Consider the following 25,165-nt stretch of genomic DNA (forward strand, 5'->3'; position numbering starts at 1 on the left):
ACCAGAACCTACAGCCCTACGAGGCTGTAGGTTCTGACGAGGTCCGGTGTAATACCTCGCTACGATCTCCTTACTAATATAACAATTAACCGCCGGTCCCCAGTACCCAGGAGCTTCGGAGCAGCTGACCAAAGCGGCGGTCAGACGTACTACCTGTAATTCTCGGGCTCCGGTCAGACAACCATTGGGAAATAAACACGGTAACATTAAGCACTTGAACCTTATCTAGCTAGTGAGGCAAGCCTTAAAGGAGCAACTCTGGGAACTATAAAAAGGGTATTAAATCACATGTGGAATCAGCATGTGGCTTAATGAGGTTAGGACAAGTGAAGTGCTTACTGTGCTACAGGGTGGGCACGTGATGAACTATCCTGCAGCTTAGCAGACAGAGCAGAACTAGTCGTGGGATTACTTATCAAGTATTATATAGCTGGCAAAATAGAGGAATTCAATAGCGTTAATGGAAAGGGTGACAGATATCGCAGTTAAGCATTATAAGCGGCACAAACTAAACCGACATTAGCTCTTAGTTGAAAGTATCAGTGAAGACACAGAATCGCCACTTAGTTAACTGCATTAATGGAAATTCCAATGTAGGCAACAAGTCAGCTGTAGACCATGCAGTGGGTGACTATAGCATGTATATGCTCTAAGGACAGCCGATGGGAATATCAGTAGAGTTTGCAGAGACGAATAATATAGGGATCATAAATTCTTTGTTTTGCAAACAGGACAACAGGAAGTGGACGTTGCAGAACACCAACAGCGTTGTAGCGTTGCTAAAAGTCCAGGCTTCTTCTGTTGGACACTTCCATGGACGTTGAAGATTTGTTCTCTTCAGTATACCGCATGGCGACCTGTCGGTACGGAACTGCATTAAATTTAATGAGGCTATTGCTTTACAGAACTGTCTAAGTGTTGATAATTTTTTGTCTTTGCTTGACTTTTACCTCAGGGCTACAATAGCTACGTTTCAAACTAGAATGTTTGCGCAAAGGAAAGGGATTTGTATTGGTTCTTGTGTTGCCGCAGTGCTGTGTCGCATACTTTTATCGTCTGCTGACCACGATTTAACCTCTTCGCTTTACAATGGCCTACTGCTGAAAATTTTTAGATATTTGGACGACTTTCTTGTTATAATAAAGACTAACGCTAGAATGGCGTACCACAGTTCTGTGGGAAACATAACATTCGTCTTCAAACAACAAGGGAATTGGTTCACATATTAACTTCCAGAAAATGACAGGGTCGAGGCTAGCTTCAAAAATCGTATTGAAAGGCTTCAAACGGCTGGCTCCTATATGTTCTGTCATTTGTGGTGTGGCTGAGACCCTTCTTCAAAAAATGAAAGGCAGGAAGAAGCCTAATGGCGAGATGGTCCTCTGTATACACCGCGTGGTGCACAACCTGAAGAAGGTGGCTGTGGTAGACGTAGCCGGTATAACAAGCAAAACTGTTTATTTATACATCAGATAATGGGCGCCCGTTTTCGCTCTGCTTGGCGCGGTCGCCCATGCCGGGGTCTCCCGGCGGTGCGCCTGGTTAGCTTGCCGCTTGGGGCGCTGTCGTCCGTGGCGCCCACAACAGCAAGCCCCTACGAGGTTTCCGTCATGTTCTACGCACCCAAAAAACTGCCAGGGTTGTGCTCAAAGATTGGGCGAAAGAAGAAACTCGTGTGCGATGAGAGGCATGGTAAGCCTTTTGTTTCCTGCGCCGCCGACGTGGCGTATGAAATCCCACTGACATGTGGAAGGGCCTACATAGGCCAGATGAGCCGTTGCATCAGTGACAGAGCGCGGGAGCATGAGAAATCGCTAGAGAAAGGAGAACGATCGAATTTGCATCTCCACTGCACAGATTGCGGGTGTTAGCCACTGCTTAGCAGTATCAGGATTATAGGCAGAAGTCGCGATCAGGTGGAGAGATAAATTCTTGAAGCCTTTTTGATTAAAAGCAAGGGGAGCATTTCCTTCCTGGAAATATTTCTATGAAGATCTGCTTCGCCATGCATGATTTGTGTCTGACGACATGTCTTTAGTGGCACTGTGTGTGTGTGTGTGTGTGTGTGTGTGTGTGTGTGTGTGTGTGTGTGTGTGTGTGTGTGTGTGTGTGTGTGTGTGTGTGTGTGTGTGTGTGTGTGTGTGTGTGTGTGTGTGTGTGTGTGTGTGTGTGTGTGTGTGTGTGTGTGTGTGTGTGTGTGTGTGTGTGTGTGTGTGTGTGTGTGTGTGTGTGTGTGTGTGTGTGTGTGTGTGTGTGTGTGTGTGTGTGTGTGTGTGTGTGTGTGTGTGTGTGTGTGTGTGTGTGTGTGTGTGTGTGTGTGTGTGTGTGTGTGTGTGTGTGTGTGTGTGTGTGTGTGTGTGTGTGTGTGTGTGTGTGTGTGTGTGTGTGTGTGTGTGTGTGTGTGTGTGTGTGTGTGTGTGTGTGTGTGTGTGTGTGTGTGTGTGTGTGTGTGTGTGTGTGTGTGTGTGTGTGTGTGTGTGTGTGTGTGTGTGTGTGTGTGTGTGTGTGTGTGTGTGTGTGTGTGTGTGTGTGTGTGTGTGTGTGTGTGTGTGTGTGTGTGTGTGTGTGTGTGTGTGTGTGTGTGTGTGTGTGTGTGTGTGTGTGTGTGTTTTACTTTGTTTTTGTCATGTTTTTACGTATTAGGTTTTGACTGCTTTTGCTTTGAATACCTGACACTGCTTTTGCTACGACTGACTGATTTTTATCGCTAAATTTTGTGTGGTTTATATTTCGTTGCCTTTGTTTCAAGTGTTGAGTCATATGTGTCTAGTCTTGTCATTTGCTGATTCCTGATACCGGCAGGGTTGAGAGCGATTAATCTTTGCACACATGCGTGGTCGAGGGTTTAAATTTGTCCCTTTTTCTTTCAATAAACGGTTGGTAGAGCACACATGTGGTGTCCTTTTCTTTCTTGTGTCGTCTTCTTTGAGCTCCCGTAGTGGTTTTCAAATGAATAATTATACCCTAACATTGTGCAGGATGTGGAAGTTCTCGAAAAGACATCAGAGTGGCGTCTATAGGATGGGCCATGAATTACCTTGGACTTGAAGGGAGTACAGGATAAACTTTTAAGAAGCCATTCATTAAATTTGCGGCCAAATGGAAGTAGGGGAATTCAGAATCTCGTGGCTGAACAGCTAATCGCCACCGTCCACCTAACCTGAAAAGCGTAACCAGCAGTTTAGGTGGACTGCGGGTTCGCTCCGTATTGGCTCACGTTTTCCCTGGGCTAGACAGCTCAGTCGACAAGAATACTCGTCATCTCGGCTCATTCATGCTGCTGCCACAAAGAAATATGAAATGCCACCAAAACTATACAATGCTGCAAAGCGCTTTGATTACGACTGTGCTAAACTGCACATTAGAAAAATGGTCTTCAAAAATAGAGCATTGTTAATTTTTGTCATAACTGAGAAATGAAATAATATTGTTAGTGGCGAAAGGCAAGAAGACGGCACAACATGGCGACAGGGTGAATGATTTAATGGCTGGCCTAGGCAAGGGCTCCTCTCGAGCCACTGCCGATCTTCTTCTTTGCAAATATATAATTAAAAACTGGATAAAATACCACTGCACTTCGCAATAAAAAATAAAAAAAAAGAGGTTAGAAAAAAATTTCGACCGTTACTTGCCTTTTCTCATAAAACTGACAGAAATGTAGCGAATATATGCCATTTTAAGCTATTTTTAACCCCGCCAACAAGCATAAAAAAAGCTTTATAAGCATTGAGAATGCTTTGCATATTGCATCAGATAGAATGTAACTAAATACAGCAAATACTAAGTCCAAGTTTTGACGTCTATATCTTAAGGGGAACCCCTAAGCACATATATAGAATAAAAACGCGTTCGTATTTATTTTTATATTTTTTATTTGCATAATGCTATACTTTTTAGTGCCTGATATTTACAAATTACTTAGAATAGTTTTTAGGAGAATTCGATAAAAATCGAAATTGGGGTAGATTTATAACTTCGATTGAAATTTGTCCATTTTTTTATATTTTTTAATTTTGACAGATTTAAAAATAATACGAGGAAAGAGCAGACTAGAGCTACAACTATTTGTCAGAAATAGAGAGCAAGGCCTGGATAATAAAGAGAAAAGGTTTCAGGTACAACACTATATTGAGTCGTGCCAGAATGCAAGGCTGAAAATTGGCAATTTGCAGAATAACCGCTCAGTTTCATAATTTTAAACATAATAATGCAACCCTTTAGAGTCCTTAATATTTCTGAGGTACTGAGGATTCTTTAGAGGGATTTTAATAAAAATCGAAGATGATGTTATATTTTCTTTAATTGGAATCAAAGTTGCCCCTTTGCTGCTGCTTTCGGATTTCGGACGATTTTGATGCGTTGTGGAGAAAACACCCAGTGGTCTAGAGCTTTAAATATTGTCTGAAATTAAGTACATAACCTGCATTATAGAGAGAAAGATTTAAAGCAAAGAACTCAAGGTGTCATGCTAATACATAAGGCTGAAAGCAGACATTGTTGGAGCGTGTCGCTCCTGAAGCATAGTTTGCAATTTTTACGAAATCAACTGCAACAGTTAAACGGGTTTCTAGTAGTTGTTGTAAAAGTAAAATTTACATAGATTTAGTGAACAAAACATAATGAATTGCAATATTTCTTCCGCAAGCAGCAAGTCTCCAAACTTGAAACTTTATTGAAATGCCAAAAACGGCGTTTTCCTTATCTAGTGATACACTAATATTTTCCCGCGAAAACTTCGCCGTATCTTGGAAAACTAAGTTTTATTCCTGTATGTCGAGACTTTTGCCCACTACATATAAAAATCTCATAGAAAAAAGAAAATGGTCGTGAGGCCTCGGTTACCGTCCGGACAAACAATAAAGATGGGAACTTCATTGATGTCAAGGGTGCTTGTTATTGAAGTGGCTGGAACTCATGAGGGCCCTGATAGGAGCTCGGTTGGCCAACACGCTTCTTCAGCAGCTGAACGTGAGAGCTGTTTCGATCCACTGATGTAGTGTCTCGACCGTTGCCCAGAGATGAATAAAAAGCACTGCTTTCAAGAGGAAACCTTTCGTTGCCGACAGAGTGCAGGAGAGTCTCTGACTGGTCTGGCAGTTTGGAATCATTGCCCAGGAAAGGCAAACCCCGCAGATCTATCAGCAAGGGGTATTATGCCTTCCACTTTGATTGAAGATGAAGCGTGGTGGAATGAGCCTGCATGGCTGAAGATGACCACTGAGCACCCCGCGGTTCTCCCGAACATCGATAGCAGCTTTTGCGCAGAAGAGGTCGTGCAAATGCTCAATGCAGTGCACTGGAAGCACTGTTGGATATTGACAGTATTTACCGCGTGGGTTCAGCGCTTGTTGAATAACTCGAAATCCTTCCCAGAAATAATGGGGAGAGTTAACTGCAACAGAGTTGGCACAGGCCGAGAAGTATTGGCTTCGAATGCCACAAATGACAAGCTTCCCGGAAGAATTAAGCCCCCTTCAAACGACAGCTCCCCTGGACAAGAAATCACCCATCCTAGCTCTCAGCCCTTTCCTCGACGCTGACGGCATACTTAGGGTTGGCGGCAAATGGACATAGCGCTGAAGAAGAGGAAACAAAACACTTTTTTTTTTCTTTATTACCGAGTTGGACATTCAAAACAAGACGATGAACAATAAAACGTGCCAGCACACTTTCTCGTGACACGGCAGGTTAAAACGTTTTCAGTTTTACCAAACTGTCAAGCACATGAATCCATTGTGGCTGCTCGGGGAGTGTCATATTCACTTCCCTGAACCGCACAACACTGTGTATGAAATAAAACACCCGCTATACATCTGCTCAGCGCACCAGTTCGCACTGTTGCTAATGGCACGAGAGCACGAACGCTTGCTGCATGCCGGATTGCGTGGCATGCTATGCCACCTTCGTGAGCGCCACTGGATACTTAGAGCGAGACAAATTGTGAAATCCAGAATCCAGCGCTGCCTTCAGTGCCAGAGACAACGATGCCGACCTGCTGCAGAGCCCGTGGCCCCCCTTCCATCAGACCGTGTCACAAGGCTAACCCATTTAAGATCACCGGTGTTCATTTTGTGGGCCCTTTATTTTGCACTGACACAACAACGAAACGGAGGGGATATATGTAGCCCTTTTTACGTACTCAGTAACCAGAACAGTCCATCTGGAACTTGTCGGCGACCTCACTTCAAACTCATTTCTCATGGCATTCAGAAGATTTGTCTCCCGCCGAGGAATGATCGAAGTCATGTATTCAGATAATGCTCTACTTTCAAGAGAGCAACAAAGGACCTCCCAAAGAAGGTTCAAGCAGCGCGGGGAGCAGAATTGCTCACCTACATCGGAGAAACTGGAATATCATGAAAATTCATTGTAGAGAGAGAGAAATGGGAAATAATGGTGCGTATCGTGAAAGCCTGTCTTCGCAAAGCCCTTGGAAGAAGCTGCCTCGATTTCGATGGCCTGCGCACAGTCCTAACAGAGGTCGAGGCGGTTGTGAATTCCCGTCCCCTCACGTACGTCCACTCTGATGCTGGGGAGCCAGCGCCCCTAACACCAGCTCATTTCCATGTCGGTCGACGGCTCACAGCTTTGCCGTCCACAGCTGCAGCCACTTCTGCGGAGTCAACTCGTGAAATATTGCGAGGGAGACGGAAGCACCGCGTGCACGCTAGTTGATTCATTCTGGAAGCGATGGAGGCGTGAATACCTGCTAGAGCTAAGGTAGCTAAGGTCCGCACACTGGGCAAAACCCACGTGACTGCGATGTGTTAGGGAGGGAACACCCCGCAGATGTGGCCGATTGGTCGAGTCAAGGAGACCAGGGAGGGGCGGATATTGTACGCTCCCAAACAAGACGGAGCTTCCGCGACCAGTGCAGGCCCTTTTTCCTCTCGAACTCCAAGGCAAGGATGTCCCACGCACGGAACAAAAAAAGGAGGAGGGGGGGGGGGGTACAAAATGGGATATGGTGCCTTCTAGAACACTGCACATAAGGGGCATCAGACAAGCGCAGGAAGAAAATATATATGCAAGAAGGTTTCCAGATACGATCCGCGCCTCCAAAGTGTAAAGCGAGGCGAAGCTGCAGACGGCACGCTGCAATCCTGAGAAGGCCAGTGACCGCCTGAGCGGGCCGAAGATACAGCCGAAACAGGCGACAGTCATCTCCCCTCTTTTCTCATCTCACGTGTTTCTCTCCTATCCAGTGCTCGTAACATAACACATCGTGTGTGCGTTGTTCTTTTGGGGCTCTTGCGTGCTCGGCACTGCCGCCCGAAAGAGTTACGCGCAGTAGAAGGGAATCGTATAAAATGCGGCCCTGTTAGGTTCCCACCGTGGAGCTCGCTGCATCGTGAGACTGACTATACCTCACAAGGGAGAACTAGTAAACGTAACTCACACCCTCCCGCCGTCAGAAAGGGCAAAGTTTCGAAAAAGAAAAACGCGGGAGGCCGATGAGGAGCAGGACGGATCTACGAAGCCGTGACGTTGGTTCTACGCTGTCCTAGTTGTCACGTGACATTACGCGCCTGACGCGCCGTTCCCTGAGCCACGGCCGAACTCGCATGCGCCGCCGCTGCTCGAATCCGGCCATGGTTGCGAGTACGGTGGGTTGAGAGCACTAATCCCATCTGCTCTGTGCCGCGCGATCGCAAGCACCGCGAGCTCCGACGTCCTGATCTGGCCCACAGGGCGCCACGTGAGCGTGCAGGCCGGTCTAGGCAACCGTGAGGACTGCGCAGTTCTGCGCCCCTCTCCGCATCACGGCAGAGAAGTGAAAGCAGCCTTCAGCAGGCCGGCATAACGCAGCGTGCGCCGTCTGCAACAGCAGTTGTTTGCATCGCGCAGATATGTGCCCGCTAGGTGAATCGCAATGATCATTCAACCAGAATAAGCGACGACGGTAGTATTTCGTGGTAGTATTTCGTCCAAACATTAAATACAGCATATGTGTGACGTCAATTCGATGTCCCGCTGACAGCCTTTACCGAAAGAACATTGACAAGGGAGGGGTATCAGCGGCTACAACAGAACTTCTACACGGGATATCGGCGACGAAAGTACTGCTGACGATGACAGCAAGAAAAAAAAAACAGTAGAAAAAGAAACTGAGCTAAAGAAACGCTGGAAACTGCGACGCAGCAACAGAAGTATAATGTAGGGGAAACCACTGGCTACCTGCGAAAGCTATTCGTGTAGTCGGGCATGGCCGTACAAGAAATTTCTCTTAGTTCCAGCGAGAGCGATTTCACGACATCAATTGTTCATTTTCTAATGCTCAAATGGATCGAAGATGAGGTGAGTGTTACTACCGCGCGAGTTTAGGAGGCCGCGAGGGCCTTTTCATCGGGCGAGGATGATGTCGAAAAGCCTCCTCTCTGGACTGCAGATAAACAGATTCCGCTGAGGCTTACACACTCGCCACCCGCAAAATGCAGTCCAGCGAGCAATATGGTGGCGCCCAGCAATTATTGAAAAGGTGCATAGGCTGTGAAAGTACAGCTGCTGCAACAATGGTGAAGACAGTGCCTACCTACGTGGCTATATTTACGGCTTAGAAACAGTCGCCAGCGGAAACGAGCCCTTCACTTTCACGATTTAGAAACACCTTCTGTAGCAACGCGCACTCGGGTGGCGACGGTGGAAAACATTTATTCAAAACTATTTACAGGAGGACCATAATTGCCAGTCCCTTACAAATCCAGGAGTACCGGAAGGAACCTTCATTCCACTGGCGACTGCGCAACAAGCGCCTCATTAGAGGTGGCTCTGCGTGCCTGTGCTGCGGCGTAACGTGCCACTTTGCACAGCCAGGAATGATGGGTATCATCCTTAAGTGATAAATATGGCATCTTACCTTTCCAGACGCTCAGAGCAGAGGGCCGACTTGGACAACTGAATTCCGGCTGTCAGCGGTGCTGAAAAAAAAAAAAAAATGGGTTGTTGCTGTTAAGTAAAGGGACCGGGGAACGGGTTCTGTGATTTCTGGTAAATGCGTTCAATGTGTAGAGCGAATGCTTTGAGTATTCGCCCCAAATATATCTCCTTGAAACGGGGCCAAGCGATGTACAAATACGTATTCTTCTTAAACAGTGCACGCATTTTAATATTAGTGGGCCGAAGAGTGAGCCTGTAGAGGTGGTTTCTTGGAGCCATTCTTCATGAAAGGTATTCGACTATCGTGATGCCATATGATGAGACCACAGGCTGCCATTCTACGCAGCCGAGCATATGACGGCCACTTCTTTTCGCCAAACTTCTGGTGGCTGTTAAACTTGTGTGCTCGGGCTATTGCGTGAGGTCCTGGGGCTGTGTGAGCGACGTCAATGCCTTTCGCACAAATGGTTCTGATTCACCGCCGCCCAATCCTCAGCCGCTGGCTCCGCAGTTATTCGCCGCGTCTTTCGCATCCTCTCAAGGTGAACAAGCCTTTTTGTGGTATGCGTTCTTGTTCCGTCGTTGCACACATCGCTCACGAGAAGGAAGAGAACGGACCGAGGAATGTGCGGCAGGGAGAAAACCCACGGTAAACGCAACAAAGGGAAGCTGGCAAGTCAAACGTCAACCGATGACGTGTTAATGGGGCGCAGTCCCCAAGTTCTTTTCTTTGTTCTTTAGGTGCTCTGAGTGTATGCAACGATGTGGGAGGACTGATCCAACCCGGCCGGACTGACCGCCACGACTAATCCAACCCGGCCTGGGTCCCCACGCCAATAAATAGCCACGGCGGGGCTTAAGCATATTTTAGGGAACTGACTCTATTGCAGTACGTACCTCCCTGAAGCAAATACATGAGATATGTAAATTAAGTAATGCTTTGTACGGCCGTACGTTCTGTCTATATGCCGAAGTTGTGGAGTCAGTTCAAAGCAAGTGGTAGGGAGCAGCTTCGCTTTATATCGCGATAGCGGAAGGATCTCGGACTGGCGTTTGCAAAGTGTTGAGTTAATTTTTCTTCATGAGCGAAGTTGTGAATGACCTTGATGCGATGAGTGATGCATTTCTTGGTCATTCAATTCGTCAATAAATATATTTGCTAACAAGAAAAAGCGTCTCTTTCGTTCTGCTAATTAGAGATCCAATTAACAACATCGATGGGAGGCGTGTATCATAGGGCAGCATATTTCCATTCCCTGAAAACTGCAGCAACAGAAGTGCCGGGTGGCGTCACTAAAAAATAAAACACAACAAAAAGGAAGTCAATAAAGCTATATGTTTTTGAGTACACATTGCAGTGCATAAATTACCATGCATACGCAGTAAAATAGTTTGCTGCAATGGTACAGTTTTTTATTTCCTTAAATTCACAACATTCAAATAAATTACGATCATATTTCCTAGGGTATGTTCCCTTTTAGGTTACATAATACAATATTTCTTGTTCCTACCAGGAGCAAGGCCAGCCGCGAACGCAGCTAGGATGTGACGGTATACAACGGTTAAACTATTCAATTACCTTCCTGTCTTCAGTGAATGTACGTTACCTTTAGGTTGCGTTCAGGGACAGCTCTCAGCAACAATCGCCTTTTAACATGCTTTAAAGTCTTTTTTACAGATTTACGCCGCGGCAATTTTTCAAGTTAACTTATTCAACGCCGCAAAGATGGCGCGACGGACGACAGCGATGTATTGCGTTCTTTACCGTAAGTAATTTTAATCCATAAAACTATTTTATTAATATTGCATTTCAGTTTTCGTACTGTGCTTAATACTCGAAAAAAAACGTAAGGTTGTGCTTCATTTTTGAGTGACGCACCCGGCACTTCCGTTGCTGCAGTTTTTCGGGAACGGCAATACGTCTTAAGGCAGCGGCTAAATACCGTAAAAGCCCTATAAAATATATATATATATATATATATATATATATATATATATATATATATATATATATATATATATATATATATATCCTAAGGACTCATCTTTTAAACAACCTCTACCCTCATTACTGAGGCTAATGTAAAGCAATTTTGGAATATAGTGCACAGTAAAGATGTATCTGCTCTCCTCCTCAGATCTCGAGACGGCGCAGCTATATGTTCCATGTGCATTAAGTTCCATACTTTCGTTATCTTTTTCGGTCACTCCAATCGCTACCATTTTACCTGATTATCCCACCATGGAGTTTCCTTTGATGAACTCAATCATTTTTTTTTTTTGACACAATAGGAATATTACGCATAATTGAAAGGCTTAAGGTGCCCTCATCCTGTGGAATTTACAACATAAATTCAAAATTTTTGTTAAATACAAAGACGTACTCGTCCATTATCCTGACGAAACTTCTTGAGCAGTAGCTTGATACATGCTGCGTACCCGATGACTCGAAGGTTGGAAAAGTAATTCATCTGCATAAGTCAGGCGATATTAATAATTATCGTCCCATATCGCGCTCACCAGCATTCCATGCAAAATCATGAAACACGCCACCATCTCTCATCTTGGTAAAATTTTAGAAACTGATTCTTTCTTCAGTAACTTTCAGCCTGGTTTCCGAAAAAACATTCTCCTGTGAGAGCCAGCTTTTATGTTTCAGTCGTCACCTCCATTGTAATGTTGACGATGAATCGCTGGCAGACTGCACATTCCTGGATAAAACTTTTGGTACAGTCTCACAGGAATTACTTCTCTTTAAGCAAATTGAAGTTAGATGCTAACGTGCCTTCATGGCTGCACTCTTTCCTTACTTATCGATCTCAGTTCGTAACCGCAAAAAATACTGACTCTCAGTTTTCCCCAGTGTGCCTCAAGGTTTTGTCTTAGGACCCCTGGTTTTCCTGACATAACTAAATGACTTGCCGGCATACCTTACTTCATCAGTTTGTTTCCTAACGGATTATTGTTTTATCTATCGTAAAATTAACAACGAACGTGACGTCTCTATATTACAATCCGATATTAACAGCCTTTCGGAATGGTGTCAGCGTTGGAATATGACGCTCATCATTAACAAGTGTAAACGTATGCGCGTGCACCAGCGTCAGCACAACTGATCCGACTACCTAAACAGTGGTCTTCTTTAGGTGTTCGCATAACTAATCACTTGTCATGAAAGTTGCATGTTCATATTGAATAATGCTACCAAACTCTTGGCTCTCTCAGAAGAAACATTTTCACATTGTCCTAGCGCACTAAAACTTCTCATTGCCAACACTTTCGTCCGTCCAAAACTGGAATATGCAGCCTCTGTCTGGGATCCAGGCGTCACATCTCGATATGCTTTAGAAACTTCTAAAGCCCCCATCCTACACTTCAGCACGCATTGATCACCGTCACAAGGTAGGAATTCCATTCTGTCGCACCAAATACTGCCGCGACTCCTTCATTCCAAGCACTGGAATCGCCTTCCTCATGCCATTGCTGAAATTGAAGATGTCAATGCCTTCCGTGCAACTGTCACTAACCAAGTTGCTCCAATGTTTAACACTGTACTTTTGCTGTCGTTTTCAGTACTTCTGGTTTTATATCACATATCACTGTTTTGGGTGTGTTGCTCGTGATTTTGTATTTTGATATCTACTTGTGCAGCCACGAACATTTCTTGTATAAATCTATTTGCTCTCTTGTGTTTTACTCTGATTTGATTGACCCCCACACCCCTCTGTAATGCCCTCGGGCCCTAAGGATAAACAAATAATTAAGATAAAACTCGATTTACAATGTTGAGGGGAGCCACTAACTATTTCGTTAAATCGGGATCTTCGTTAAATTCAGTGATGCATTTCTCGGTCATTCAATTCGAAAAATTTGATTACAAAATGTACCGGCATTCAGAACGTTACCGCGGCATCATTTTGGTAAAGCGTAAAATTGCTCCCAAAATGAAAACGCGGACAGCGGAAATAGAAGACATAGCTAGCGCTCATCAAAAGAGACAAAAAATTGCTACCTGGACAAGAAGAGCCCCAGGGAAATAAGAATTTATCTCCCAGCAACGAAGTCAGCCATCCTTGGTCGCGTGCGATTTCTAAGCGACGGCCGCGTGGATTTCTCTTAAACTTGAAGTGCGTCCAGCCTGTGTTTGGTTCCCTGGTGTGTTCCAGCAAACTGCCGTAGCAGATAAAGGGCATCAGCCACTCCACCCGCCAGGAATTCAAAATTATAAATATCGATTCGCTCAACGCAGTTTGGTAAATCAGGAAAAAGGCGATACGCGATGTTGCCGTTGGCTCGCAATCAATACATTTTGGTGCGATCTCTACGAAAAAAAGCAAGGATTAACTTTGCGCCTTTATATTTCGAGAAAAAAAAAAGGGGGGGGGGGGGGGGGTCTTTAAAACGCGACAGAACAGGAAATTGGATTAATTAGCTCAAGTTTGTCAAAGCATTCTATCCTTTGGGCATCTGAGAGAAAATCGGGATGTCTTTGATAAATCGAGCTTTTACTGTATCAAAGTATGGTTATTTAAAGGCTTTTTCGATGTTTCACGTCATATATAACATCAAGAAAAAATTTTTCAGTGCGAACTTTTGGGGAATAGAGGCGAAAGGTTAAAATGCCATCGACGTGATTATAATAGACCGATATAAAATATTTCAGAATACAAGCACAATTCTACAACTCTTCCTTCCTCACTTTGCAAATATGGCTCACGTTTCTGTAGCTTTTTTGTGTGTGTGTGCCAACTCATTACGGACCGTGGGCAGAACTGCTGACTGAAGGTCTTTGAAAAAAAAAAAAATTAATGACTTAAATACTTTTTAAATCGCGCTGCAACATATACTAATATTAAATGGTATAAATGGTATTTCAAGCACGTAAAATGCTTTGCTTAACCTTTACACTTGACATGAAGAAAAAATGTTTGAATTTGTTAAACAGAAACTGCACAAAAAGTCGCGCATGTCTTGAATATCGGAATAAAACTCAGGAATAAAAATAAATGAGGTTATTCAAAATGTGACACTGCGTTTTCCTTTTTTATTTGTTTGTTAAAATTTGGCACGCCTATTTGTTGCACTCCCCTCACCGTGCCAATATAGTAACGTTGGTGCAACTTGGTCCGCTCACTGTGCCACGAAAGAAGAATGGAGGGCTACACAGACTATATTCCGACCCTGCTTACAGGCGCTAGAAATCCGGAAAGCAGAGGCTGAGGCTCGAATAGTGAACGATCACCTCTATCTGAGGGAATATATTCTATTCCTCGGCGCACGGCAATGTGCCTGAAGAAACTCAGCAAATCAAACACCGGTTCTCAAACGATTCTACGCTTCTCATAACACACCCAGTACAGACATCACAGGGGAACCTTCAGCGCAAGTAAGCACCGAAAGAGAGCGAAAGTAAGCGCAAGCAGACGTGAGTCCTTCAAGCGCCAAAGCGACGCCCAGCGACGGTGACCCGAAGCCGGAAGGCATCAGCCCCGCACAACCACAACAGTCTGGGGAAAACCCCTCCGTCTGACCGTCTGGCGCACCAGACAACCAGACGCCGATTGAATGCCGGTCTCGAGGGGGAGCGCGAGGGAATCTCGAGGGGGAGCGCGCTTCCTGCGTGCGCTCTCCCTCGAGACCGGCCGTGGCCGATCTAAATCACCTCCCTTTGCGGCCAAACGATGGCGCCAAAATAGCGCGCCCATAAACGAGCCCGTACGCTCCCGGCCGTGTCGCGTACGAGCACAGGAGCAGGGGCGTTCCCAAGACTACCAAGGCAGTGTAGTAGTAGTAAGTGGTTTTATTAAATAAAATAAAATAATACAGGAACGAAAATATTTTTGCCTGCCCGGTATCTGCTATCGAAATGAACTGAAGCACCTGAACTGGGGAAGCGGAAATAAAGGGATAGCAAGGAGACAGATAGGAGAAATCAAAGAGGTGAGCGACAGGGAGAAAGGACCGTTTAGGGTAAAAGGTAAAGGAGTATAGTACAATAATGTACATAAAGCAGTGTCGCAGTTCCTAGTTTCGGCCCTTCTCTTTGCCGAAGCAGCTGGAAGTAGTCGCCCTCTGCCTCCGCGTCGTCTGCTACGAACGGAAACCAAACCAAAGCGCGGGCTCCTGGAGAAACATTAAATCCACCGCCAAACACCTCTCGGCACCTGATTCTTAGCTCACACAGACTCAATGAGACAGTCCTTTACCGTCCCATAGGAAAGAGAAACTTCCTTGCCCTCTCCAGGCACACTATCGCTATATAGTGCCTGGAAGTTTAGCAAAATGAAAGAAACCAAGGCCGTGCGCGTAAACCACAAGCGCAATGTTGTAGTAGCGGACGCTCACCCCGCTGAAAACATCGCTCCCTTCGTCTCCGTCGAAACCATCCGTGGCATCGCAACTGGGGCGAAGGAGGCGAAACCCAACACCTAGTTAGGCTAACCTCCTCTTCGGCGGGTGACTTCACCGAGGGAAAATTAGCGGCTGGCATCGCAAGTCACAGGCCTTAATTGTTGCATATTGAGGAGAGATTCTGCAAACAGTACGACGAAAAGAAGGAAGACGACGTCTTGGCAGCGAGAGCGGGTGGTAGAGAAGGAGCGCCACGTTGCTACATCGACAAACGTGATCTAGAGGCGACCTGGTGTCCGCCCTGCTTCTTTTATACGCCTGCTATCGGGTGCTCGCTAAGAGGAAACCGTCATTATCCGCTTCGATGGTCAAGTCTAATCTGAACAGGAGGCACTTCTCAAGGTTTGGAGGCAAGCCAGCGCATTCCGACCATATCCCGTACCTGCAATGCGACCTTCACGCCCTCCCCACCTCAAAGAAACCTCGATTATGAACGCCGCGAAGACTTCTGCGCGTCCGTGCACGGTCTACACGCGATAAGTGCTCAGAAGACGCTTCTCCGCACAACACTCGCCCTTCGGATGAACGCAACTCGACACAGCATGCTCATAACATGTCTCGCACATACCGAGATGTCTGTGACGCAGGAACCAGAACCAATCTGCACAGCGAAGAGCAGACCGCTCGCTCTGACCCCCGAGACGCAGTGATCTCGGCTCTCTCCACAGCGGTACCGTACAGGCCCTCACGGAACTTATGCGTTGCAGCTCTCGCCGCACAGCATGCTCTAACCGCCCAACATGGCTAATGGATAAACAGCCATCCGGTCGCGCATCCTCAAGTGGAACTGGCCGCCGGCACACAGAACTCGGGGCGCATCTAATTCCGGAGCACCAGTTCGATGGCTGAGCTCTTCAGGAAGGATACGCTGGCTTATGCCTGCACTGAGGACGTTCGATTCTTCGATTTCATCGCAGCGCATCGGAACAACGTTCATCGGAATTCGTTGCAGCAGCATGATTTCAGCATCCATAGCCTCCCTCCTGAGATACCGCCCTCAACCTCGAACCTCTGAGATCCCACGTGCATCTCACATCCCGTCCGACGCCTATCGCGTGATGTTGTGTATGGTGGTGAAAAACTTGGTTTTCAGGTGGCCTTTAAAGGGTGAGCCTGCTGTGCCAGGCCGGCCAAGTTCACCGCGTCACCGGGCTGTGTGGCGCCGGCATGTCGCGGGATGGATGTTGCTCTTCTCTCCCTGCGTTTGCGGTTTCAGGAGGAACGCGACCTCGGCAAGCGGGAGAGAAGGATCCGGCGTGCTGCTCCAGTATTCGCAGGCCAGGATGCGCGGTCGACCGTCAGACGCCCGTTGTCATCGGCTTCGATACGGATTCCGGGACCTAGCTGTGTCCCCGTTCCTGTGACCTCGGGACCTGCAGCTGAATCTCGGCCGCCTAGTGACAGTGATTTGTGACTGCCTGGGCGAGGCCGGACGAGAGGAAGACGCGAGAGCGTTTAGGCAGGCATGCCGTCCTGCTCTCCGAGTTCTTTATTCTCTATGCTGTAAATCGCTGTATAAAGCTGTTTTCATTTGGTCTTCCGAATTACGTCTCCTATCGTTCGCTTCATAGGTGTTCCCACCCCTACACCACGCTACCCGTGATTCACGATAAGGCATCTCTGGTCGCGGGCGGTAACCGTGTGTTTATTGCTCTCGGAGAACTGGAGGGCCCAGCCCACCAGTCGCTTTTGGGCACCTGGGTCTGAGCTGGGAACCGCGGACGAAGCGAGGTTCAGTGCCGCGCTCTGCTCGGTTGACGCACCCACGCGCAATGAAGTGGGCGACCTCATTTCCTGGGTGGACTGCGTGTGCTGGTCTATATAATTGCAATACGACTTGGGGTAGCCGCAAAGAAACGAATTTTGTGGGCTGTGGCATGTGTCCGTCCTTTTGAAAAGTTTCTGATTGCCAATTTCGAGTGGCTGTACCCAGGGCGGGCGTTACCCAAATAGGCGCCGTATGCGAGCCATGCACTGCCGAACCCCGTCAATTTTTTTCCCTTTTTCATTTGAATTTTTGCGACTGACTTTTATTCCTGGAACTTTCCACGAGGAACCATAATAGTGCGACAAGATTCTTAGACACTGCATGACAGCATACGATATATTTAGATTACAGATGTAATCGGGCTAATAGAACCATTAAAAGTGAAGAAAGCGCTGTTTCTTTTTTTTTTTTTTTTTCTGTTCGGATAACATACAAAAGAATTCAACTTTCCTGACAAAATCATTAAGTTTGCAATGAGACTCATTCTCGACCGCCAGTTTTGGTTTCGCTGTCTGATCGCGATAGTATATAGTACCTCAAACGAAACGGGTAAAGGCTTCTTGGATGGCGCGCCGTGTTTTTGATGTTTTATCGTATTTCGAAGCTTATGGTTCGACCATTGGCGCAGATGGAAAACGAAAACACACGCAAAGCGAACTTTTCGCGCTCTTTTCCGGGGCAGCCCACAGAGCAAATCACCGTTCTAAAAAGCGCGCATGGCATAAGTTGGAGTTAAGGTGCACGAGACAGCGGCGCGTTCGTAACGGGTATGTTTGCTTTTCGGAGAGAGGCGGCGGAGTGAACGCGAAGCCTATCTTCTACGAAGCAAACGTGTTAGAACTAAACTTTTTTCGGTCATTTCCTGCCTCGTGCCACACGCGCACATTAGAGACACATGCACCACGTGTGTGTGTTGCAAAATAAATCAAAGGCAATGCGAAGAAAGTCTATGCTGTCGGTAGAAGGCCGCCGGCGCTTTGGCCGGGCGCTTTGTGTCTCGTGTAAATTTTTTTATTCCGTTTCTCTGTTTTGTTAAGTTAGCGCAGTCCTTTAATTAACATAAACAACCAACTAGCCCCCTTTAAAACACTAATGACGCAGCGAATCGTCGACGCGCGAGCGCTCCTGCTGAAGGCTCTTAGTTTTTTTTTTTTTTTTTTTTTTCTTTCAAGCAGGAATTCGCAGCCCAAGCATATGGCACTTTTAAAGCAAAGAGATAAAGAAAGCAAAAGCTCAGTAAGTGTGCAATGCGCAGCACTGGGTTTTCCCACGGTGGCAATGTAGACGACTAGACACCCCAGAAGCACAGCCGAGTACAGCTAGGCACCGTCGGTCAATGGGAAAAAACGCTCTTCCCTAAAGAGCGAGATGTGCCCTAAAGCGTCGGGCTATGCGTGCTTTCTCGGTGCTCGGCAGTTCTGCCGTAGCTTTTATTTCAATTCTACTCGGTGCATCGAAACAAGTGGTGACTTGTGACAGCGCAGTGCGCCGAAAAACAGGCATGGCTGTGCAAGCTCTGCAGCGCTAGCTTTTTAGTGGATTTTGGACCATCGAATTTGTTGCGACGTATTTTAAGAATAACTGCTTGAGCGGTGAGAAACTGTACGAAGCTAAGCACGCGTTTGGAGTGCGCGAGGAGCTTCACAGTGCACATAAGGGCCCTCAGATATCTTCGGAAAATGTGCTGCCCAAATGAAAAGCGCCTTTATGACGTCAGCTTGGAGGTGAGTTTTATTCGGCCCTTTCGGCGTCTCTTCACCACATATGTATTTCGGGTTTGTAGAATGTACTTGTCGGCAAACCCAGACAATATCACGGATGCCATTTGCACCTGCAAGGCAGGGTGCACGTCGCTCTCGTATTATTTCCAAGGATGCCGAAAAATCTTGATTTTCACTTGCTTCCCGGCGGTATGCTAATAACTATTACGGTACCCATAAAGTCAGTAATAAACGGAGCTGTTAGTTTTAAAGGGCGTTTTCTCTTTCTCATTGCGGGGAGCCATGAACGCGTGGCTCAAGCCAGAAACACAGCATTCCTGCAATATGCTTTGCTCTCGATGTCGTGCTTTCACGTCAGGCTATAGCTGCCGAAAAGCGAGCGCCGAGAACACCTGGAAACTACCATTTGGAAGTCTTTTTAGGAAAAATAAAAGCTCCAGCTGGGCAGGAAGGTTCCTCGCTCTCTGCAACACAGGCCGTGTCCGAAGACCTGCCGAGCGCATTGCTCCAAGTATAGTGATCTAGAATTCACTTCCAAGCATGCATGCACAGCACAGCTCTTGAGCTCCAGCTGGGCCCAGAGGTAAAACAGAATAATTATAAAACCTTCCCCGCATTTTTTTTTTTTTTTGCGTGCGCAGTATGTGCTCGATATAAACAAGCGATCGGTCGTGATTGACAGAGTCCTGGGAAGAAAAAAAAAAAAAAAAAAGAAAACGTGGGAAATGAGCAGCCGGAACGAAAAGCACCGGGTGCGATATAATTACTACAAATGACCATAAAGACAACAAAAAGCATAATCGCTTTTATTTCAGCCAGAGTTTATTTTATTGCGAAAGCAATACTACTCGCACTTTCAAGCCTTCGCGCGGCCCGGCAGCAGTTACGTTTACCCACGTGACGCTTTGACGTCACACCCACGTAACATACGGGCTGGCAGGAGCAGCCAACTTGGGTCTCTCGTGTCACATAGGACGGTTATGTCATAATCAGCCTGCTAGGACCCTGGCATTCACGTTACCCCTATAGGCCACTAAGGCACGTTCATACGGCTTGGTTAAAGCGGGGCTTTATATGCGTGCTGAGGAAGAAGAAATAGAGAACAACGGTCGGTCACCCGCAGCTAATGCTTTCGCTCAATATTTATTTCAGCAGCGTTGAACCCTTGTAGATTTATTTTATTCTTACGGGGAACTAGGAAGGAATCGGAGCCCAGGCAGCGCATCCAGACAGCCGCCTTTTTTGGCGGCGCCTCCCAGACGGCGCCACATGTACGGCCAAAGCTGCGGGGCACTAAAGCCCCTCTATTGTTCGCTGAACGTTATGGAGCGGCTTTACAGCGCACCAGGCCCAAATCAGCGCGAGAAAGAACGAAGCACAGATTGGAGAACCCTCCAGTGAACTTCGTTTTAACGTTGTGTAAAAAGGAATTTTGAATTTACGCGCGTGTTTTACTAGTTGCAATAACCTCGTCGATAGTAATAGCCTCATAGCATCTTCATCAACAACTGCGATGATGCTATTGATATCGTTTCTTGCAATTCGGGCCAGCTTTTTAAGTAAACGGTATAAAAAAATAGGAAATTTTATTGACAGTAACACGGAAAGAACCATGAAATGTGTAATTGTTTCAATTAAAACATGAAATTGAAATTGATTCAAAATGTACTTGCGGAATGTCAACCGCAGCTCACCGTACTCAAATGTTAGGTGCAGGGTCTGACTATATATAGGAGAACGCAGGAGTTCACAGCTTTACTTATAAGTACATATACCAGGAAGGAGCAGTGCTGAATGTTCAAATGGTGCCTAGCATGTCTGAGACGCAAAAGCGTGAAACGTTGCATCATTTTTTTTTCTCAGATTTAAATTTAATAGTTCCACACATTTATCCATTTCTCAAGAATGACACGAATACGTGTGAGGGGCGCATGCGCTAAGTCGGACGTCGCTTGGCGGACAGAGCGTCCCTTCCCCAAGACTACCCTGTCGTGACGCTGGGGCTACGTCGACCCGGCCTTCACTTGGTAGCGTGCAGAGACTCGGGGTTGAAGTAGGATTGAATCTTCGAAGTTGGTGAAATATGTACAAGCAGGTTTAATGGCACTTCGAGAAAACTTATTTACAATATTTACACGAAAAAGAAGGGTACATCAGCAAAATGGCAAGCGTTAAGAGTTCATAGCGAGAAGCGACTGGATGAGCCGTTTACCCAGGGCCCAGAGCGACATTTCGTGCTCTGCAGCGTCCTTAAAACCCCCCTATGTCCAGCCCCTCTCTGAAGATGTTGACCAACCAAATCCAGGGCACGCCCCTCAGGTATCGGCATCCAATCGAACACATCACTGCACTGATGGTCTGAAGCACTGACTGGTCCGGCATTCATTCGTTGGGCGTGATCACTTGTTGGCGGGAAAAGCTTGGGAACGGCGAGGAGAGGAGGTACATTTCTATTCTTCAGCAAAGAAACCACAGGCTGGTTCTGACAAGGGGTTTTACTTCTCAGAAACCCGAGTGCACGTGGCGCCGCATAGGGCTCCCAACATGGTCCCTTTTCGACAATTGCAAATCTTTCCTGCATTCCCGGGAAATCACTTAATGGCCGTATGAGTCATGCTCCTTTCTTGTCCTGCACGTCAGCGGACATGTCACTCTGTCGTCTCCTTTGGATAGGAGGCATTCATCACTGGAGGATAGCACTTCTCGACTGGAAGGGTGAACAAAAGAAAGAAAGCACTTCCTGCTATTTCCCGCAGGGGGACGTTTCTTTGTGTTTTTCCAGACGTTCTCTTGACAGGGTCAATTTGGCATTTGCAGGTTGTCCACAAAGCAAAACATGCTTACAAAACAGGATTCCTGGAAACAGGCTCACTTAGAGCCATTGGACCATCACCACATATTCACAAAACTTATCCATGCCCACAGGCGAACAATAGAGCGCGCAAATGCGGATGCTTGGTCGTAACAGCCTCCTCCCCCGCCAGAAGAGACTCGGAGGGCAGCAGTCCCAGCTGCTGCATGAAGAGACGACTTAATGGCCTGCACGTGAACGCTTGAAGCTCGCTGTTGCTTGTCGCGTTGTCTTGATTGTTGTAGGCCAAATTGCTCGAGCTGTCTGAAACTCAACCACATGTCGAAGCAAGCACTCGGCTCCCGTCTGAAGAGACCAGGTTAAAAGAAAACTGCCATTGTTGTTCGAGAAAAGCCCACTCTCAAGACGTTCAGGACCCACGTATTCCTAGAAAACCAAACGTGCTGCTTTACATAGCCACACATATACAAGCGCACGAAAAAAAAAAAATCCTGATTATCAATTTGGATACATGGTGAGGAACATCTCGGACCGCTTAGAAAGAGCGGCTAAGCGCGTCCGCATTCCCATTTAACTTCCCCTTTTTGTATCTTATTTCAAAATTGTACTGCTGTAAAATCAAGCTCCACCTAAGAAGGCGACTGTTCTTCGATGTCGCAGTTTGCAGCCAAGCCAGGGGACAATGGTCCGTCTCTACGGTGAATTTGGCCCCTCCAAGATAGCACTGCAATTTTTGAATGGCCCATACAATGCAAGCGCACTCTTTCTCTGACGCGCAATAAGCCCTCTCTCTAGAACTCAGTTTTCTGCTCAGGTAGAGCACAGGGTGCTCATTACCGTCGTCATCTCTCTGGCAGAGAACAGCACCTAACCCTCGATCACTGGCATCACACTGGACCGTGAATTCTCGGCCATAGTCTGGAGCTCGCAATACCGGACGGCTAATCAGCACAGCCTTCAGGTTTACGAAGGAGGCTTCCTTTTGTTCGTCCCAGACTACATTTGTCGGTTCTGTCTTGCGGAGAGCGTCGGTCAGAGGGCTAGCCAAAGCTGAATAGTTAGGGATGTAGTGATTGTAGTATCCAGTCAGACCTAGGAATGCTCGAATTTCCGTCTTCGTGCTCGGCCGCGGATAGTCTGCTACCGCAGAAATCTTAATCTCGCTGGGTTTCCTGAAACCTTGACCTACATTGTGACCCAAGTAGTCCACGGTCGCCCTTGCCAGGCAACATTTCTCGGCCTTTACGGTTAGTCCAGCTTGACGCAAAAGGCTCAGTACAGCTCTTAGATGTACCATATGGTCCGCCCATGAGTCGGAAAAAACCGCAATGTCATCTAAATAAGGCACCGCGAATGTTTCACACCCATTTAAAACCCTATCCATGAGTCGGGAAAAACAAAATGGAGCATTTTTGAGCCCGAAACTCATCATTGTTGGCTGGTAGCTGCCCGTCGGAGTGACGAAAGCCGCGTATCTGCTGGCGCGTTCAGTGAGCGGTACTTGCCAGTATCCTCGAGTAAGGTCCAGCGTAGTCACATATGCCGCTCTACTGACCTGTTCTACTCTCTCCTCAATATTCGGAATAGGATACACTTGATCCCTGGTGAGAGAATTTAGCTTTCGGTAGTCTACCACAGGCCTAGGGTCTTTACCTGGAGCTTCTACTAAGATCATAGGCGAAGCATAATCGCTTTCCGAGGGTTTTATTACTCCTAATTCCAGCATGCGAGTTACTTCCATATCCAGAATTTCTCTTTGCCTTGGAGAAAATCGGTAGCACCTTGATCGCACTGGCACGTCTGAAGTCAGCTCAATATCGTGCTCAGTCAAATCAGTCCTGCCTGGCCTGTCCACGAAGCAGGCCTCAAACTCTGTTATTATCTCGCCCAGATCGGACAGCTGGGATTTCTTTAGTTCTCCTCTCTGCTCCGTCTTTTTGAGAAGCTCCTGAGCGTTGCTTCCCTTTCCGCTGAGGCAAATCAAGTTGTCCCCCATCTCCTCGGGAAGGTTTAACGTTAGATTTACCACGGCTTCCCTCTGCACATAAGGCTTCATAAGATTGCAATGATAAATGCGCACTTCTTTACGCCTACCGGGAATTTTCACTGCGTAGTTAGTGTTAGAAAGCTTTGCAACGACTTCAGCCGGTCCTTCCCACTGTACTTCGAGCTTATTCTGCCTTGAACTTCTCAGCAACATCACCTGGTCCCCGATACAAAACGTCCTTTGACGGGCTGACTTATCATAGTACACCTTGGAACGAGCCTGGGCTGACTTCATGCTGGCCTCAACGAGTTCCTTAGTGTTATGTAAGCGATTCAAGAGGTTCAGAATGAATTCTACTACTGTTGGGTCTTCTCCGCGCCCCTCCCAGGCTTCGCGCACCATTCGCAAAGGTGAGCGCAGTGACCTTCCGTACACCAACTCGGCTGGGCTAAATCCAGTGGATTCGTGCGGCACTGACCGCAAAGCGAAAAGCGCTGCAGGCAGGCAGGTATCCCATTCGCGCTTGTTTTCATAGCACAGTCCCCTCAGGACTCGTTTGAGAACAGAGTGCCATCTTTCTACGCTGTTGCTCTGCGGATGATGGATCGAGCTATGCACTACCTTAATGCCGCATCGCTCGAGAAATGAGGTGGTGAGGACACTCGTGAAAACGCTACCCTGATCACTTTGGACCTCGGAAGGGAACCCAACTCGTGCAAACACTGACAGCAGCGAATCCACTACACTCTCGGACGTCACCTCGCGCAGCGGAACAGCCTCTGGAAACTTTGTGGCTGGGCATAACATAGTGAGGATATAACGGTACCCTGACTCTGTCACAGGAAGTGGCCCAACTACATCTATTACTAACCGGTGAAACGGCTCGGTAATGATTGGTACTAACACCATCGGAGCTTTCCACTTATCTTGTGCCTTTCCAACCCGCTGGCACGTGTCGCATGATCGCACAAAATTTTCCGTGTCCTTAAAACATCCAGGCCAATAGTATTCTTGCAACAGCCTCTGCTTTGTTTTCCTTATTCCAAGGTGACATGACCACGAGCTGCCATGGGAAAGTCGCAGTAAGTCTCCGCGGTACTTTTGGGGAACGACTAATTGGTCCCGCTCTACTCCGCGCTTATCCTTGAATAAGCGATACAGCACTCCCTTTCTCATCTCAAAAGAAATGTTATTTGCTGTCTTAGTGGCGCGGTGGCGCTCTCTTATCTCCTGTATCTTGGGATCATTGGCTTGCTCCATAGCTAAGTCCTCTCGAGTTCCACTTAAAAGTCTCGTGAGATTACTAGACACTGGCGGCAAGAGGTTACTCTCAAGAACGTCCTCATTCCGCGTCTCATCAAGCTCACTTTCAAGTTGACATATCTGAGATGCCTCGCTCTCAAAGTTTTCTGACCTGCTATCTTCCGCATTTACCACTGTTTTAACTGCCGTTTCCTCCGCTGTGGATTTTTCTGGAATGAGCAGTGTAGCTAGTTCTCGCGCCTTTGAACGTGTTAAGGCTTGCACAACTCTGTCTCCGAAAAGGATGCCCCTCTTTCGCAGCAGCATGTCCGATTTGTTGGAGAACA

General features: G+C 46.9%; 1 protein-coding gene across 6 annotated transcripts in view; it reads right to left on the reverse strand.

The window, feature by feature from the left end:
* LOC146170950 (uncharacterized) overlaps positions 1 to 25,165 on the reverse strand; it is a 720,860-nt gene that overhangs the window by 546,048 nt on the left and 149,647 nt on the right. For 3 of the 6 annotated variants that reach the window (XM_084586584.1, XM_084586586.1, XM_084586585.1), the window contains exon 3: positions 8,858 to 8,918. The exons of the other annotated variants lie outside the window; for them this stretch is intronic. In XM_084586584.1, the coding sequence (XP_084442710.1) occupies positions 8,858 to 8,918 (61 nt within the window). The remainder of the gene's footprint in view (positions 1 to 8,857; positions 8,919 to 25,165) is intronic. 6 annotated transcript variants of the gene reach the window in all.

The sequence above is a fragment of the Amblyomma maculatum genome, unplaced genomic scaffold (assembly GCF_055883805.1).
Source record: "Amblyomma maculatum isolate TAMU_Amacu unplaced genomic scaffold, ASM5588380v1 scaffold_24, whole genome shotgun sequence".
Taxonomy (NCBI): Eukaryota; Metazoa; Arthropoda; class Arachnida; order Ixodida; family Ixodidae; genus Amblyomma; species Amblyomma maculatum.